Genomic DNA, 12827 nt, shown 5'->3' on the forward strand with positions numbered 1-12827 from the left:
ATCCGACGGCCAACAGACTGAGTCCGTCATGGCCACTTGTGGATATGCCGGTGGTCCTGCCCCGCTGCCCCGCTGCCCCGCTGCCCCGCTCCCCACATTCCTGATGGCCGTGACGCAGCCTTTGCATTTTTCCCCGCGGCACCGAGTCACTGAAATTAAATGAAGCAAAAACTTGGACAAAGTTATTTGGCCAATGATAGGCCAGTTGCCCTTTTCCGGCTGACTGGCAGGAATTAAGCGCCCGTGCCGTGCCCAGAGATTTAAAGGGGCACTCTCATTCGCAGGAGGTCGTCCCTCCGAATGGCTTTCCCATCGCAGTTCACAGTTCTCCAAGGCATCACCTTGCCAACTTATTCGGTTTTCGCCGCCTGACTGTGTGCGGGGCGTAAAGTTCGCCGCTCAAAAGTTCTGCTCTCGAGTATCCTGCCGGGGGTAAAATAACTTTGACACAAAAGTTGACCAAAACCTTTCAAGAGTCCACTTTCCTAACTCTTTTAAGCCCCTGCTCCATTGTCTTGAATGCTAATCAAGAACGGGCAACTCGAATCTGAATAAACTTTTAAAAGTGCGACAAAACCCACCGAGGAGTCAAGTTGATTGCCAATGCAACGGAGTTAAGCCAATAATGGGCTGGTTCCCTCAAATGCTTCAAATGAGCGATGAAAGCGATTTGAATACCCCATTTGGGCATTTCTAATCAAAATAATCAGGAGAATACAAATCATTGAATTCAATGCAATCGTCTCAAGTTCAAAAAGCTTTTTCAACCCTGTTTTTCGTACTTATCACGTAAAAAGTAGTTCGATTGATAACACTATTAATTAATGAAAACGTTGTCCAACACTTAAAGATATTTTTATGGTAAATAATAAATATTGTCGCCCAATACAAAAAGAAATGATTTTTTAAAGTATCCAAAAGTTCTGAATTTATCGCGACTTTAAAAATAAACAAAAGGTCAATTTAGTATACTTTACTTATTTTATAAAATCACATTTATCTCTTTATTGGTTCTAGAGAAATAACATCCGTCATTTGGTCATCATAATAATCTATTATTTCGAATTCGGAAACTCAAACCCCAGTAGCTTGCTTTTGAGCCGTCAAATCAAACCTCTTCCCTCATGAGATACTCGGGTGTTTGGCGCTCGGTGGGGGCCATGAGCTGTGGCTCCCTGGTCACCTACCTGACCATCCGCCTGCTCGAGGGCCAGAAGGCCTCGATTTATTCAAGCGGGGACGAGGGAGATGGCAGACGTGATGCCTTGGCCAGCGGCGCCTGGCTGCATCACTGGGATCTGGACAAGCCGCAGCTGCAGAAGGTGGCCAATGACCAGGAGTCCTCGGCTCTGCGGCACATAATCCTCGTGCGACACGGCGAGTACACGAAGACCTCGAACGGCAGCCACCTCACGGAGCGGGGTCGTCGACAGGCGGAGCGGACGGGTCAAAGGTTGCGCGAAATGGGCTTCAGCTGGGACCACGTGGTGGCCTCCACAATGCCGCGGGCCGAGGAGACGGCCCAGATCATCCTGAAGCAGCTCAACCTGGATCCCCTGAAGTTGAAGCGCTGCACCCTGCTGCCCGAGGGTACTCCCTATCCCGGGGATCCTCCTTCGAAGAGGAGCGCCCGCCGCCTGGAGCTGGCCTACCAGAGGGATGGTCCCAGGATCGAGGCCGCCTTCCGGCGCTACTTCTTCCGGGCCAGTCCGGAGCAGGAGCACGACTCCTACCTGCTCATCGTGGGCCACTCGAACGTGATCCGCTACCTGATCCTGCGCGCCCTGCAGCTGCCGCCGGCTGCCTGGACGAGGCTCAACCTCAACCACGGCTCCATCACCTGGCTGACCGTGTGGCCCTCGGGCTATGTGACCTTGCGCTGCCTGGGCGACTCCGGCTTCATGCCCATCCCAGAGGTCACACATCGAAGGCCGTTGCCGGCCAAAGCCGATAGTAACTAGCCCACGAATAAAGCTGCACTCCCAAGTTCATCTCGGACTGGAAACTCGAGGGACTAGCTCATTTCGCTGCACAAGTGGGAACGTGACTTCCTGCACATTTTGTCGCAACCGGGCAAAAACCACTTTAACTTTGGCCAAAATCACTTGCCAGCTGCATCTGCATCCGCATGCCAGCACATCCACGTCCACATCTACATCCACATCCAGTGGCCACAGTCCCAGCGGCTGCCACGCCCAGAGCGGTCGGGCCGCCCACTTCTGGCCACCCGGTAGTTGGCACATTTGCGCCACTCTTTCGGGATTGTCTCTGCTCATTAGTGCGGCTTTAATTTTGGTTATTGCGCCTGTCCCATGTTGTTCGGTTTTGGTTTCTGGTTTCCGGTCTCGGTTTTCCGCCTCTGGTTTTGGCCATCGTCAACGTTGTTGCCATCGCCGTCGCCATCGCCGCTGCCGCTGGCGTTTCATTAAATTTGCATCCGTCCACAATTTGAATTTAATTTGTTGGGAGGCAGAAAATTGCATTATACGGAGCCCGTCCCGGGCTCCAACTCCTCAACTGCCACTCACATCGAGTGTCAGCTGCTAAATATTTGCCTCGCCACACAAATTCCGGAGCGCATGGAAAAAAGGCAAGTGTTTACTTTATGGCCCTGTTATTGCTGTTGCGGTCGGATGCCTCAGAAAAGGGCCCTTGACGTTTAAGGGAAGTGCGTTATAATACGAGCGTAAAGCTGCCATCGAGTGTATTTATGCATCCAAAGAAGTAATCGGAAGTCTCTCGATATGCCAGCTACCAGATAAATTTAAACTAAAGTAGTTAATACTACTAAACTCTAGAACCCCAAGGAACTAAATATAAAAGGGACATCAGTACGTTGATTTTGTCGTACATAGGAACCATCCATCCAATCGATGACATAGGTACGATCTGCTCTATGTTATAAGTATGCGATACATTATTAATATATGAGAACCATATCCAACCGCTGAGTGCTTGCCAATATGAAAAAAAGAACAACTAGAGGCATATACTCATTTATAATTACTTTTATGGATTTGAACTTAAAAAATAAAGGATTGCTTTATCGCTTGGTTACATTTTTACCTCCACATAGGCACGTCCTGCATCCGATAAGTCGAGAGTATCTACGTTGCTCATCAATTTTGCCCGGCTGTGACGAACGCTCTTGCAGGGATAGAAGCCTAGTTCCTCCGAGGACATATAATATAACCTACTGTGCCTTCTGAAAAAGGAGCAAGATATTTTTTTAATAGAGGAGTGTTTAATGGTATTTTTATGTATTTTAAAAAGATAAAATCAATCAATCCAAATTCCCGACATACCAATGTAAGAACGCGGACGGACAACACTTGTGAACCACGTAGTGACGAAGCGCACCACGAGGGTCTGCGAAGGCAACTACTAGATCGTCCGATTAATAGGAATAGTTAGTTTGGCGAGACAACAGCTGTAAACAGCTCAATTTTGCACACCCGTGAATTGTTAACTAGTTAAGTTACAAATTTTGTGAATTCGGTACGCTGCATTTCAATATGCCAGTGCTCAGCTTCAAGATTTTGATATAGCTCGCCGAATGAGAAAAAGTTTAGAATGTTTATTTATTTACTAGATCTCATACTGAATTTTAGTCACAAAAGTTGATATCAGAAGCAAAAGTCGGAAAGCTCTTCAATAGAACTGCTCAGCCTCTGCTGGCACATGCACAGCGTAGAGCGCAATGTTTTACAAGAATAGAATAGTGGTTTAGCTTCTATATGCAGAAATGTTTTGTCTTTGTCGTCTTAAGAAAAATCTAATTTGGATTCCGGAGTACGTTGAAAACATATACAACTATCGTGTGAATATACCTTTCCAAGTGTAGTCCTTTTTCATTTCATGAATACCTACGGTGACCATTATTACCCAACCTAATGAAAAGAGCCACAACACTAAAAAACAAGAATGATTTAAATCAATAAGCTTATAATAACTATGTTATGCACTTACTGAAACAAACTATTAACCATGTAAAATCATTGATCGTCAATTGGGACGAGGCGGACCGAAACTTTCGACGTCGGCTTCTTTGAGTCTCCATTTGCCACGGTGGAATATCGTACCAATCCATAGCTCTGATTTTTTCCATGTTTAGAACCAAAAACACTACAATTAGTACCCCTATCAGGGAGCCAACTACAACAGTCGGTATAACGATTTTCCATTTCTAGAAATTAACGAGCATTATTTAGCGCTGACTCGGTGCATTCCCGAATAGTTACATGCGTGGACCAGATTAAAATTATGAATCCGACATGGTAGACCATCCACATGGATATTATTATGTACGACAGGCACATTTTGTAAAACTCTTTCTTGGCTGAAAGCAGATCGTAATTTCAGTAATGATGTCGATTAGGAGAAATGAACCATTATTGGACCAACAAATTTTAAGTAACTTTCGTATCTTTGGATAAGAGTTAAAGCTTTTTTTTGAAATTGCTGAAATCGCTTAAGATAAATACCTTGTGGTTGAACTAACATTCCGATTGCCATTAAAGCACTAACAACAAGCCAAGATGTTCCACAACTTGTTAGACACGTTTTTTTATTGCACATTTTGATTACCTATAATGTTTAAAACATATGTTATACGGCGTGTGTGACACTTGAATCAAAGCTGATGCATGTGCAACACAATTTCTTCGATATCTAAATTGAAATAGTGCGAAAGATGGGCAATGTAGGTACCAGGTTTGGTTTTACCGATGGCCCGGTTCTTATGGAGCAAACATTCCACTTTACAAGATAGCCCTTTAAATCGATGCAACTATTGACTCATGAGAATTCAGTACAAATATCTCACACTGTAATTTGACCCCTCCGTATTAAACATCGTTTCACTCTTATATATATGACTTTTATATCATCTCCAGTGATGTTAAACACTTTAACTGCATGCAATGCACCTGAAGAACTCTTTTCCGAATATTACAGAGGGACAAAGGGCCCAAGGCATACTAATGCTTATTTGACTTGACATGGATGACTACAATTTTAAAGAGCCCTTATAAGTTTGGCCAAGTAACTGAAAATATTCTGTCATAGAAACAAATGTTCACAATTTCAAAATTTGTAAAATGTGTAAGCCAAACCCGTTTTTCGCCTTTTTTGGATCAATTTGGTTGGTTGTAGGTGGAGCTTTGGTGCCGTATTTACTTTTTTCCGAACCTCAAGGTATTTCCAAGAACAAGGAAGAACGCTAAACTACCTGTTACCCGTTATTCAGCTTTAAGGTTCTTTAAAACTATTACCAGGACTTCGTATAGTTTAACCAATTACGTAAACGCCGGTAGAAAGACCTCCCAAGCTTCTTTGGAAACAGTTGCCCTTCTGTTAGCGTTTTCCACCTTGTAACTTTCTTCAGCGGTGTAACAAATATCCGATAGTCTTCTCTACTATGGTTTTACCTTATTCCTTATATGTAGTTTAATTTCGTAAAGCAGATATTTTTTAAACCAGATTTTTTTATCAGGCGACAAAGAGTTTTACAAAACATTTCTGGCATACACAATCTTATCCATGTGGGCGGTCTATCACTTAGCCTTCATAATTTTAGTTTGGACTACGACGGTAAATATTCAAAAATCCAATACCACTCGGTCTTTTAATTGCTTTTCAATTTTAAGAATTGCAAATTTGTTTTTTCCATTGCTGTAAGTGGTTTGATCCTAGGACTTTTAATCATATTCTTTTTGATCCTTAACATGGATCAAATTCGTGTCTTAGATTGGCACGATATTCCCACGTGGTCTGGGGAAATTCTTTGGTTTTTGATTCCTTTTGGTAAATATTTTATACATCGGCGGTACTGAATAAGTTATTATGACATTACAGAGATTGCCTTAAATTCACCTCTTATGGTATGGGTGACTACCGCATATATTCGGACGTACCCGACGTGGAGCGGTAAGAATACGCAAGAGTTGAAATTGTTTTTTTTACCAACAAAATAAACATATCTATATTTGAAGCAGAATTGAGAGTTTATAATTGATATAATTTATTTCGTAGTTTTGTAATTCTGAATTATGATTCACCCCACAGTAGATCTCATCTAGCAGGTACGATATTAAACATTAAAACCATTTGGTTATTTTAAAGAAACTGGTCTAGAAGCTTGTTGTTCTAAAATATAAATAAATAAATATAAATTATGTCTGCCGAATTAAGATTACATTTAATAATTGATATTTGTACTCTTTTATTTTGTTGTCTCTCCGGCTAGCCGAAGCAAGCCTAATATTTTCCCCTTAAGCGATTCAAAAAGGATATTTTAAGGGCCCTTGTGTAAAATAACACTGGTATCTCTAATGATATAGTTTCATTAACCTGACTAATATTGTTACCTCAACAGAAGGCACGCTGGGTTATACTTTGTATTGGTGGATAAGAGAAGAGTAGGTCATCGAGGACCGTCCAGCAACGAGGCAAGATATGAGCGAAATCCAACCGTACCTGTGACATATTCAAAATCGTATCGCTTCTAGTCTTTATGGATGTATACATTGGGTGTAGTGAAATAAAACATATGTTTTCAATTAGTTTATTTATATAGTGTCGCCAGTCATGTTTACTACTTTTACGGCGATGCACCTAAAGAAATCCACGCCAAATACTACAAAAGGACAAAGGACAACGCGAATTGCGGACCAAAGGCATATTAATGCTATCGATGGTCCCATCATGTTTTTTACAATAATGCGAAAAATGACAAGTATAATAGTCAACAGGGCCTTGAGTCCGGCAAGAAGGCATAAAAGAATTTTACTTCCTTTGGCGCAGGATGTTACAACTTCGTAAATAGCATCAACCATATCCTTCAATTCACCTCCAGCTGTCTCCTCTATCAAACACAGTATATAGGCTTTTATGGCCTGTTTAATGGGATCAAACAGCCGACGCACTGCATTGATTATACAATTCCAAAACATTGCGGTAAAAATTTTGGTAAATAGTGTCACGTAGGTGGTTAATGTATAGTTGTAACCAGCATCTTCATCTTCTTCCGATTCTTCATCGTCCTCTGCCTTGTAGTCCGAATCCTCTTCCTTATAATAGTCTTCCTCGGACATTAAGATGCAGGGAAATAAGCACATAAACAAACCTATTAGTAGGATCTTATTCATTTTAATATTATTCTTTAAGCACTCTCTGTTGGTAGTGAAAGGCAGCAAATGACTTCTTAGTCATTGTTTTATATTAGATATAGTAGTAACAGGTACTGCTGTTGTGAAAGGGTATGCATATTATTTCAATAACCTTGTTACAGTGGTGTCAGACCTATAAATAGTATTTTTAAAATCGTATGATTTTATTCATTTTTTTTTAATTAATTGTAGTCAATTAGTATTTTATTTAAGAATTTCCATCTTGCCTAATAAATCATTTAATCTGCCTAGAACTGGATAGCAATAAAATTGTTTTAAGTATTTAAAATATGTACCGCAACGAAGCAAGATAGCAAAATACGTTAATGCATTGGTTCTATTTTAATTGGTTTATTTCCAGTTAGTACTCGTCATTAGCTAACCAACATCGTAATAAATATACACTCAGGAAAATCCAGCGCTAACAGTAGGACTTGTACATACACTGAGCACATGTTAGGCTTAAATATCTCAAAAAATTCCTAAGTCTTTTATGCAGGTGTTCGGTGAATAATCAGTAATTATAAACAGATATTTCGATTTTACTAACTTTCAGCGTCTCGATAGGTTTTGACAAAAGGAATTAAATATTTTCAGTTGTGGCTAGGGATTTTGTTCAAGAATATATAAATATTAGAGGGTAGGAAACGATTCCTTCCACCTGTTTCACACTTTTCCGACTTTCCGACCGACTCTTCGAGTAACGGGGTAAAATATGAAAAGAAGCGTGAATAGTGTTTTTGTATTAATAAGTCTTATATAATTAACCGTAGCAATGTTAAATGTATAAAATGGCCAAGATAAAATAGTTTTTACCTCGCGGACCAAGTCAGTTCTTCCCTGAAACTAAGCTTTGGTGATTGATTCGAAATGGACTTAAACGACTCAATCCTAACATACACAATTAATAATTCGTATACGCTACCTGTCATAAGTTTTCCTACTAATTTCGAATATCCATTTAATTACTCAATTGAAACAGTGGACTATTCAGTGCCAACTCCTCATGAAAACGATTTTACTAACTTATTCCCAAATTCAACGTTAACTTCCACCAAAAGCACCAGAAAAGCGAGAAAAACAATCTCAATTACGAAATCTACTATAGAAATATCTACAAAATCAACTGCAACAGCAAAGGAGTCTACAACACTCAAATCTACGTTGCAGTCTACCACAGGAACCTCTCCGTCAACAAAGAAGTCTACAACAATCGAAACCACGTTGAAGTCTACCACAGGAACCTCTCCGACAACAAAAAAGTCTACAACAATGGAAACTTCTTTGAAGTCTACCACAGGAACCTCTCCGTCAACAAAGAAGTCTACAACAATCGAAACCACGTTGAAGTCTACCACAGGAACCTCTCCGACAACAAAAAAGTCTACAACAATGGAAACTACTTTGAAGTCTACCACAGGAACCTCTCCATCAACAAAAAAGTCTCCAACAATGGAAACTTCGTTGAAGTCTACCACAGGAACCTCTCCATCAACAAAAAAGTCTCCGACAATGGAAACTTCGTTGAAGTCTACCACAGGAATCTCTCCGTCAACAAAAATGTCCACCACGATCGCATCCACCTTAAAGTCTACCACAAGGACAACCGCGACAACAAAAATGTCTACCACGATCAAGTCCACCTTAAAGTCTACCTCAGGAACAGCCAAGGCTACAAAAAATACTGCAAAATCGACCCTGAAATCCCTACCAGAAACATCAAAAAAGCCCAAAGCAACCCCAACTACTGTGGTCCAGAAATTAACCCAATCCAAAAAGGGTGGAAAAAAGCAAGTCATTTAAATGACGACCTTTAATCCTTCAATAACCGATTCCATTTACTTTATAGGGTGACATTGCCGTATTACCCAGAACACACGAACCTTCCGACTCCGCCAAGGCCGGCGAGCCCGCCGACGGTTGAGAAGAGCAGGATCAAGGCTATCGCTAGTGGCTTTGTGGGGAAAGCGAAAAGAAACCGGATTGCAAGAAGTTGCTTCGAAACAGCGTTGAACGGGGCCCTTGTCGTAATTGTAGCATTTCGCGAGGCCTTTGCCAACTGCTATCTCAGAGAAGACATAGATGGTGTCCTTAAAATACTGAAAACATGCTCGCGCCTGATCACAAAGGCGCTATTGTCGTGTCGCACTCTCTTCGGACCGATGGTGAAAACACGATGCGCCGTCATACTGGGCATAGCTCTTGTGGAGCTGACGAAGGAGATAGTGGAAGTAGCTCCAACGCTGAGTAGCCGGAATCATAAGTTCAAGACCAACTGCCTGAAGCAGGCATCAATTAATATTGGCTGTGCAGCCCTAGTTCTGATAGGGGATATCGCTTTCTGCTCTTTCAAGGCCCTAAGAAACCCTATTTGAAGTGAAATTCGGTGTATTCTCTGTGTCTATTTTTTTGCGATTAAAAAAAGATTATGATTTCGGTCCGAAGATTGCAATGCAGTGATGGAGACATTTCCGACCCCATAAAGTGTATATATTCTTTATCAGCATCATTAGACTAGTTGACACCTAAATCAATGGCTAAATGTTTTGGGTACATGTGAAAAGTATTTTCCGTACCTTATGCAAAGCATAGGTAAGTACACTTCCAAAGTTATTACATTGCAACATAAACTGCATTTTATTTTCCAGAAGGACTTGGTGACAACTATGACTTTTTAAATGAGGAATGAAGCGAATAGTAATTCTTAATGATTATAAAAACTAAGATGTTTGCATGTACAATCAATACAATTCGTTTACTTTGGGTCCGAAATAGATGGCACTGATTTCATTGATTCGCACTCGTTTGGATCTCCGTGCCCATTTTCAATTTCTTAAATTAAGAAATTATTGGAGGAAAAAAATTAAGGGTCATAATCACTGTTATTCCGGGGGATTCTCTTAAAAAGGCATTAAATGTGCGATAAGACAAGGATCATTAAAATGTATTTGCTGGATTGCAGAACACCTGGCTGACCATTCAGGCGAATGTTCTAATCAGCGATCAGTAATCTGAAGTTACTGATACTGTACTGGGCTGTGAGTGCTCACTTGAGAAGCCCATTTATTTATTACTATTACTAAGAGCCAATAAAATCATTATAGAAACCTTAATGTGGTCTTATAAATAGTGTTTATCAGCTTCTTGTTGTCAATTATAATGCCTGTCATCAGTTTTGAAGAAATCTAGTTTTAAACAACTTAATTCATAAACCTATTTATGGGGAATACCTACTTGATATACTTAAGATTAGATAGCCTTGTATGTATATTGGTTATAAGAGGTGACTTTAATGGAACCTATGTGATAAGGTAAGCGTTAAAGTTCAATATTTAAGTGGCATCATCATTTATAAATCTTATCATATACATCGAATGGGAGTTTTCAGCGATATTAAACGCTTTATACCTAAAAATACAAGGCTTTATTACTAGACAGAAGTATTCCAATAGTAGATATGAGTAAAACGGTGGGCTGTAGTCCACTGTAAGTGTTTATTCAGAACATAATCCTTGGGATAAATGCTTTTTGCCTTAAAAACTGCATTTGCCCTATAAATTCCTGCCGGAAATCTCTCTAGATCACACTATATCCCTTTACGCATGCTTCAAATAACTCGTTTTCAGTTCGAAAAACAAACGAGCCATGCAAATTCTGACTGTGGTGTGGTTGGGACTTGTCTTGAGTGGATCCCTGTCGGAGGCCGAGCTTGGAGTGATCGGCGACATAAGCGACGAGACCTTCGAGATGTTGATATCCGGCGGATACAAGCCCAAGAGCAACCGACTGTCCCGTCACGTGGTCTCGATCCGCACCCACAACTATGTGAAGCACCGGGGAGACAATCACTTCTGCAGCGGAGTCCTGGTGAGCAGTCGAGCGGTGCTCACAGCCGCCCACTGTCTGACGGAGTGAGTGCCCAATGACCAGGCTGGCAGAGTCGTTTCCTAATTGGGTCACCGTCCTCCCATAGTCGGTACAAGGCCTCGATGAACCCACGGGGCATCCGGGTGGTGTTCGGGCACATCACTCGACTGGCGGACTATGAGGATGCCGACACGCGGGCCGTCGATCGCCTGGTGGTCCATCCGGAGTACGAGCGCTACATGAAGAACGACCTGGCCGTCCTCAGGCTGGCCGATCGCATTCCGAGCTCCAACCACGATGTTCTGCCGCTGCTCCTGCGCAAAATGGCCAACGTGACCTATGGCGACACATGTGTGACCCTCGGCTGGGGGCAGGTATACCAGGTGAGCCTTTCCTCAGGCCTGAAGCCGCTACCGGCATTCTCTGTATTACCTTTTCTTAAGTAAAATCCATACCCAGCACGGTCCCTACTCGGATGAGCTGCTTTATTTGGACGTTATTTTGAGGCCGCCATCGCTGTGCAAAAAGCACGACGACTCCTTCACGTCGGATCACTATGTTTGCACGGAGCCCGTCGGCGAGGGAGAGACCTGTGCCGGAGACATGGGCGGACCACTCATTTGCAATGGGGCTCTGCTGGGAATCATTGGCGGGCACAATGGGTGTGCGGGCGGCAAGTCAATGAAGTTCGTGAGCTCTCTTTACTACAAGGATTGGATAACAACCACTATAAAATCGCTTTCCGATTGCGGCTCTAGGGAGTCCATAAGTAGCGTTTTTCTCACTACCTTCCTACTGATTCTCGTAAATTGATATAATTGTTATGTATAAATACCGCCAGTATAGTGAGATTACGTTTTGAACTTTATTTAAAAATGCCAGGGAGCTGATTGGTAATTTTATTTAAAATTTTTAGTTTTATATTTATATTATTATATGTAGGGTGCGGTTTAAACTTGCAGCTTTTCGTTACAAAATAAGTGAAAGAAAATGCATTTCTTGAGGTACCTAAAAATAATTATAAGATGTAATTATATTGTGTTTTGTACAATATAATTATATTGTTGCATACTTTTGGACACCTTAACAAGATACATTAAAACCAAATTGCTTTCTTTGACACTCCCGACTCTTTGCTTCAAATATTGATTTCAAACGTACAACTTATAGGTAGATTCTTGTAATTTGGCAACACAATGGGGCTCCTTTGATGGTCCTGGGTTGGTGGCCCCAGGCAACCGCAGATGCATTTCTGCTGGCGTCATTTGTGACCGAGTTGAATTTGATACACCGCACAAAGGGCGACAGGTGCACACAAAGAGCCAAAAAGACCGGAAGTGAATGTGGTGCCATCGAACTGGATGCACCTCTGCGGATATTTCCGGTGAGGAACGAGCCGAACCACTGGGACATCATCTCAGACTTTAAGTTCGAAAGCCTCTTGGGGCCGGCGTGCAAATCTGACGTAAAATGCATAAATCAAAGGCAAATTGAATTTTAGCCATGAAAAGCACTTCTGGCACGGAGGCAGGCGTTGTCGTTGTCGCTTTCGTTGCCGTTGTCATTGGCGCCTCCCGCTGCGAGCAGTGACAATATGTTGAGGAAAATGGCAGGGAAAATGACGACCCTCCTCGGATCTCCATCAGCCACGCCAGCGTGGCGCTTAAGTTTAGCCTGCTCCGCGCTCGGCTTTCAGCGATGGCAAAACTTTGTCTGGCTTGGCGATGATGCAACTTTAAAGTAAAGTCTACTTAATGCAAAGCTCGAGGCGCTGCCGCCAACACAAACAAA

The 12827-nt window shown here is 42.0% G+C and overlaps 4 protein-coding genes across 8 annotated transcripts; 3 read left to right on the plus strand and 1 right to left on the minus strand.

Moving 5' to 3' along the window:
- Positions 1 to 1081: 1081 nt before the first annotated feature.
- On the plus strand, positions 1082 to 2010 carry LOC108022306 (serine/threonine-protein phosphatase Pgam5, mitochondrial). Its single transcript, XM_017091166.3, has one exon. It carries the CDS (start codon positions 1125 to 1127, stop codon positions 1959 to 1961), a length of 837 nt encoding a protein of 278 aa, XP_016946655.1. The 5' UTR covers positions 1082 to 1124; the 3' UTR covers positions 1962 to 2010.
- A 970-nt stretch (positions 2011 to 2980) lies between these two features.
- LOC108022393 (uncharacterized) lies at positions 2981 to 4651 on the minus strand. 3 transcript variants are annotated; one of them, XR_007763988.1, is made up of 5 exons: positions 4485 to 4640; positions 4242 to 4426; positions 3970 to 4186; positions 3831 to 3911; positions 2981 to 3205 (listed from the first exon to the last, which is right to left on the minus strand). XR_007763988.1 is itself a non-coding variant. In XM_017091279.3 (5 exons), exons 1-5 carry the CDS (start codon positions 4576 to 4578, stop codon positions 3165 to 3167), a joined length of 531 nt encoding a protein of 176 aa, XP_016946768.1. In that variant the 5' UTR covers positions 4579 to 4651; the 3' UTR covers positions 2981 to 3164. The 3 variants fall into 3 exon arrangements, 1 of the variants encoding a protein (XP_016946768.1); XM_017091279.3 differs by having other exon boundaries at positions 4242 to 4339; positions 4485 to 4651; XR_007763989.1 differs by lacking the exon at positions 3831 to 3911 and having other exon boundaries at positions 4242 to 4339; positions 4485 to 4650.
- A 382-nt stretch (positions 4652 to 5033) lies between these two features.
- LOC108022361 (uncharacterized) lies at positions 5034 to 6568 on the plus strand. 3 transcript variants are annotated; one of them, XM_050887465.1, is made up of 6 exons: positions 5034 to 5196; positions 5482 to 5592; positions 5649 to 5675; positions 5749 to 5805; positions 5857 to 5928; positions 6377 to 6568. In XM_050887465.1, exons 1-6 carry the CDS (start codon positions 5100 to 5102, stop codon positions 6421 to 6423), a joined length of 411 nt encoding a protein of 136 aa, XP_050743422.1. In that variant the 5' UTR covers positions 5034 to 5099; the 3' UTR covers positions 6424 to 6568. The 3 variants fall into 3 exon arrangements, 2 of the variants coding, with proteins under 2 accessions (XP_050743422.1, XP_050743421.1); XM_050887464.1 differs by having other exon boundaries at positions 5495 to 5592; positions 5649 to 5805; XR_007763977.1 differs by lacking the exons at positions 5482 to 5592; positions 5649 to 5675; positions 5749 to 5805.
- A 4186-nt stretch (positions 6569 to 10754) lies between these two features.
- On the plus strand, positions 10755 to 12032 carry LOC108022374 (chymotrypsin-2). The gene is made up of 3 exons (XM_017091255.3): positions 10755 to 11080; positions 11143 to 11419; positions 11496 to 12032. The coding sequence occupies exons 1-3, from the start codon at positions 10815 to 10817 to the stop codon at positions 11847 to 11849; spliced, it is 897 nt and encodes a 298-aa protein (XP_016946744.1). The 5' UTR covers positions 10755 to 10814; the 3' UTR covers positions 11850 to 12032.
- Positions 12033 to 12827: the final 795 nt, after the last annotated feature.

This window comes from Drosophila biarmipes, chromosome 2R, assembly GCF_025231255.1.
Source record: "Drosophila biarmipes strain raj3 chromosome 2R, RU_DBia_V1.1, whole genome shotgun sequence".
In the NCBI taxonomy this organism is placed as follows: Eukaryota; Metazoa; Arthropoda; class Insecta; order Diptera; family Drosophilidae; genus Drosophila; species Drosophila biarmipes.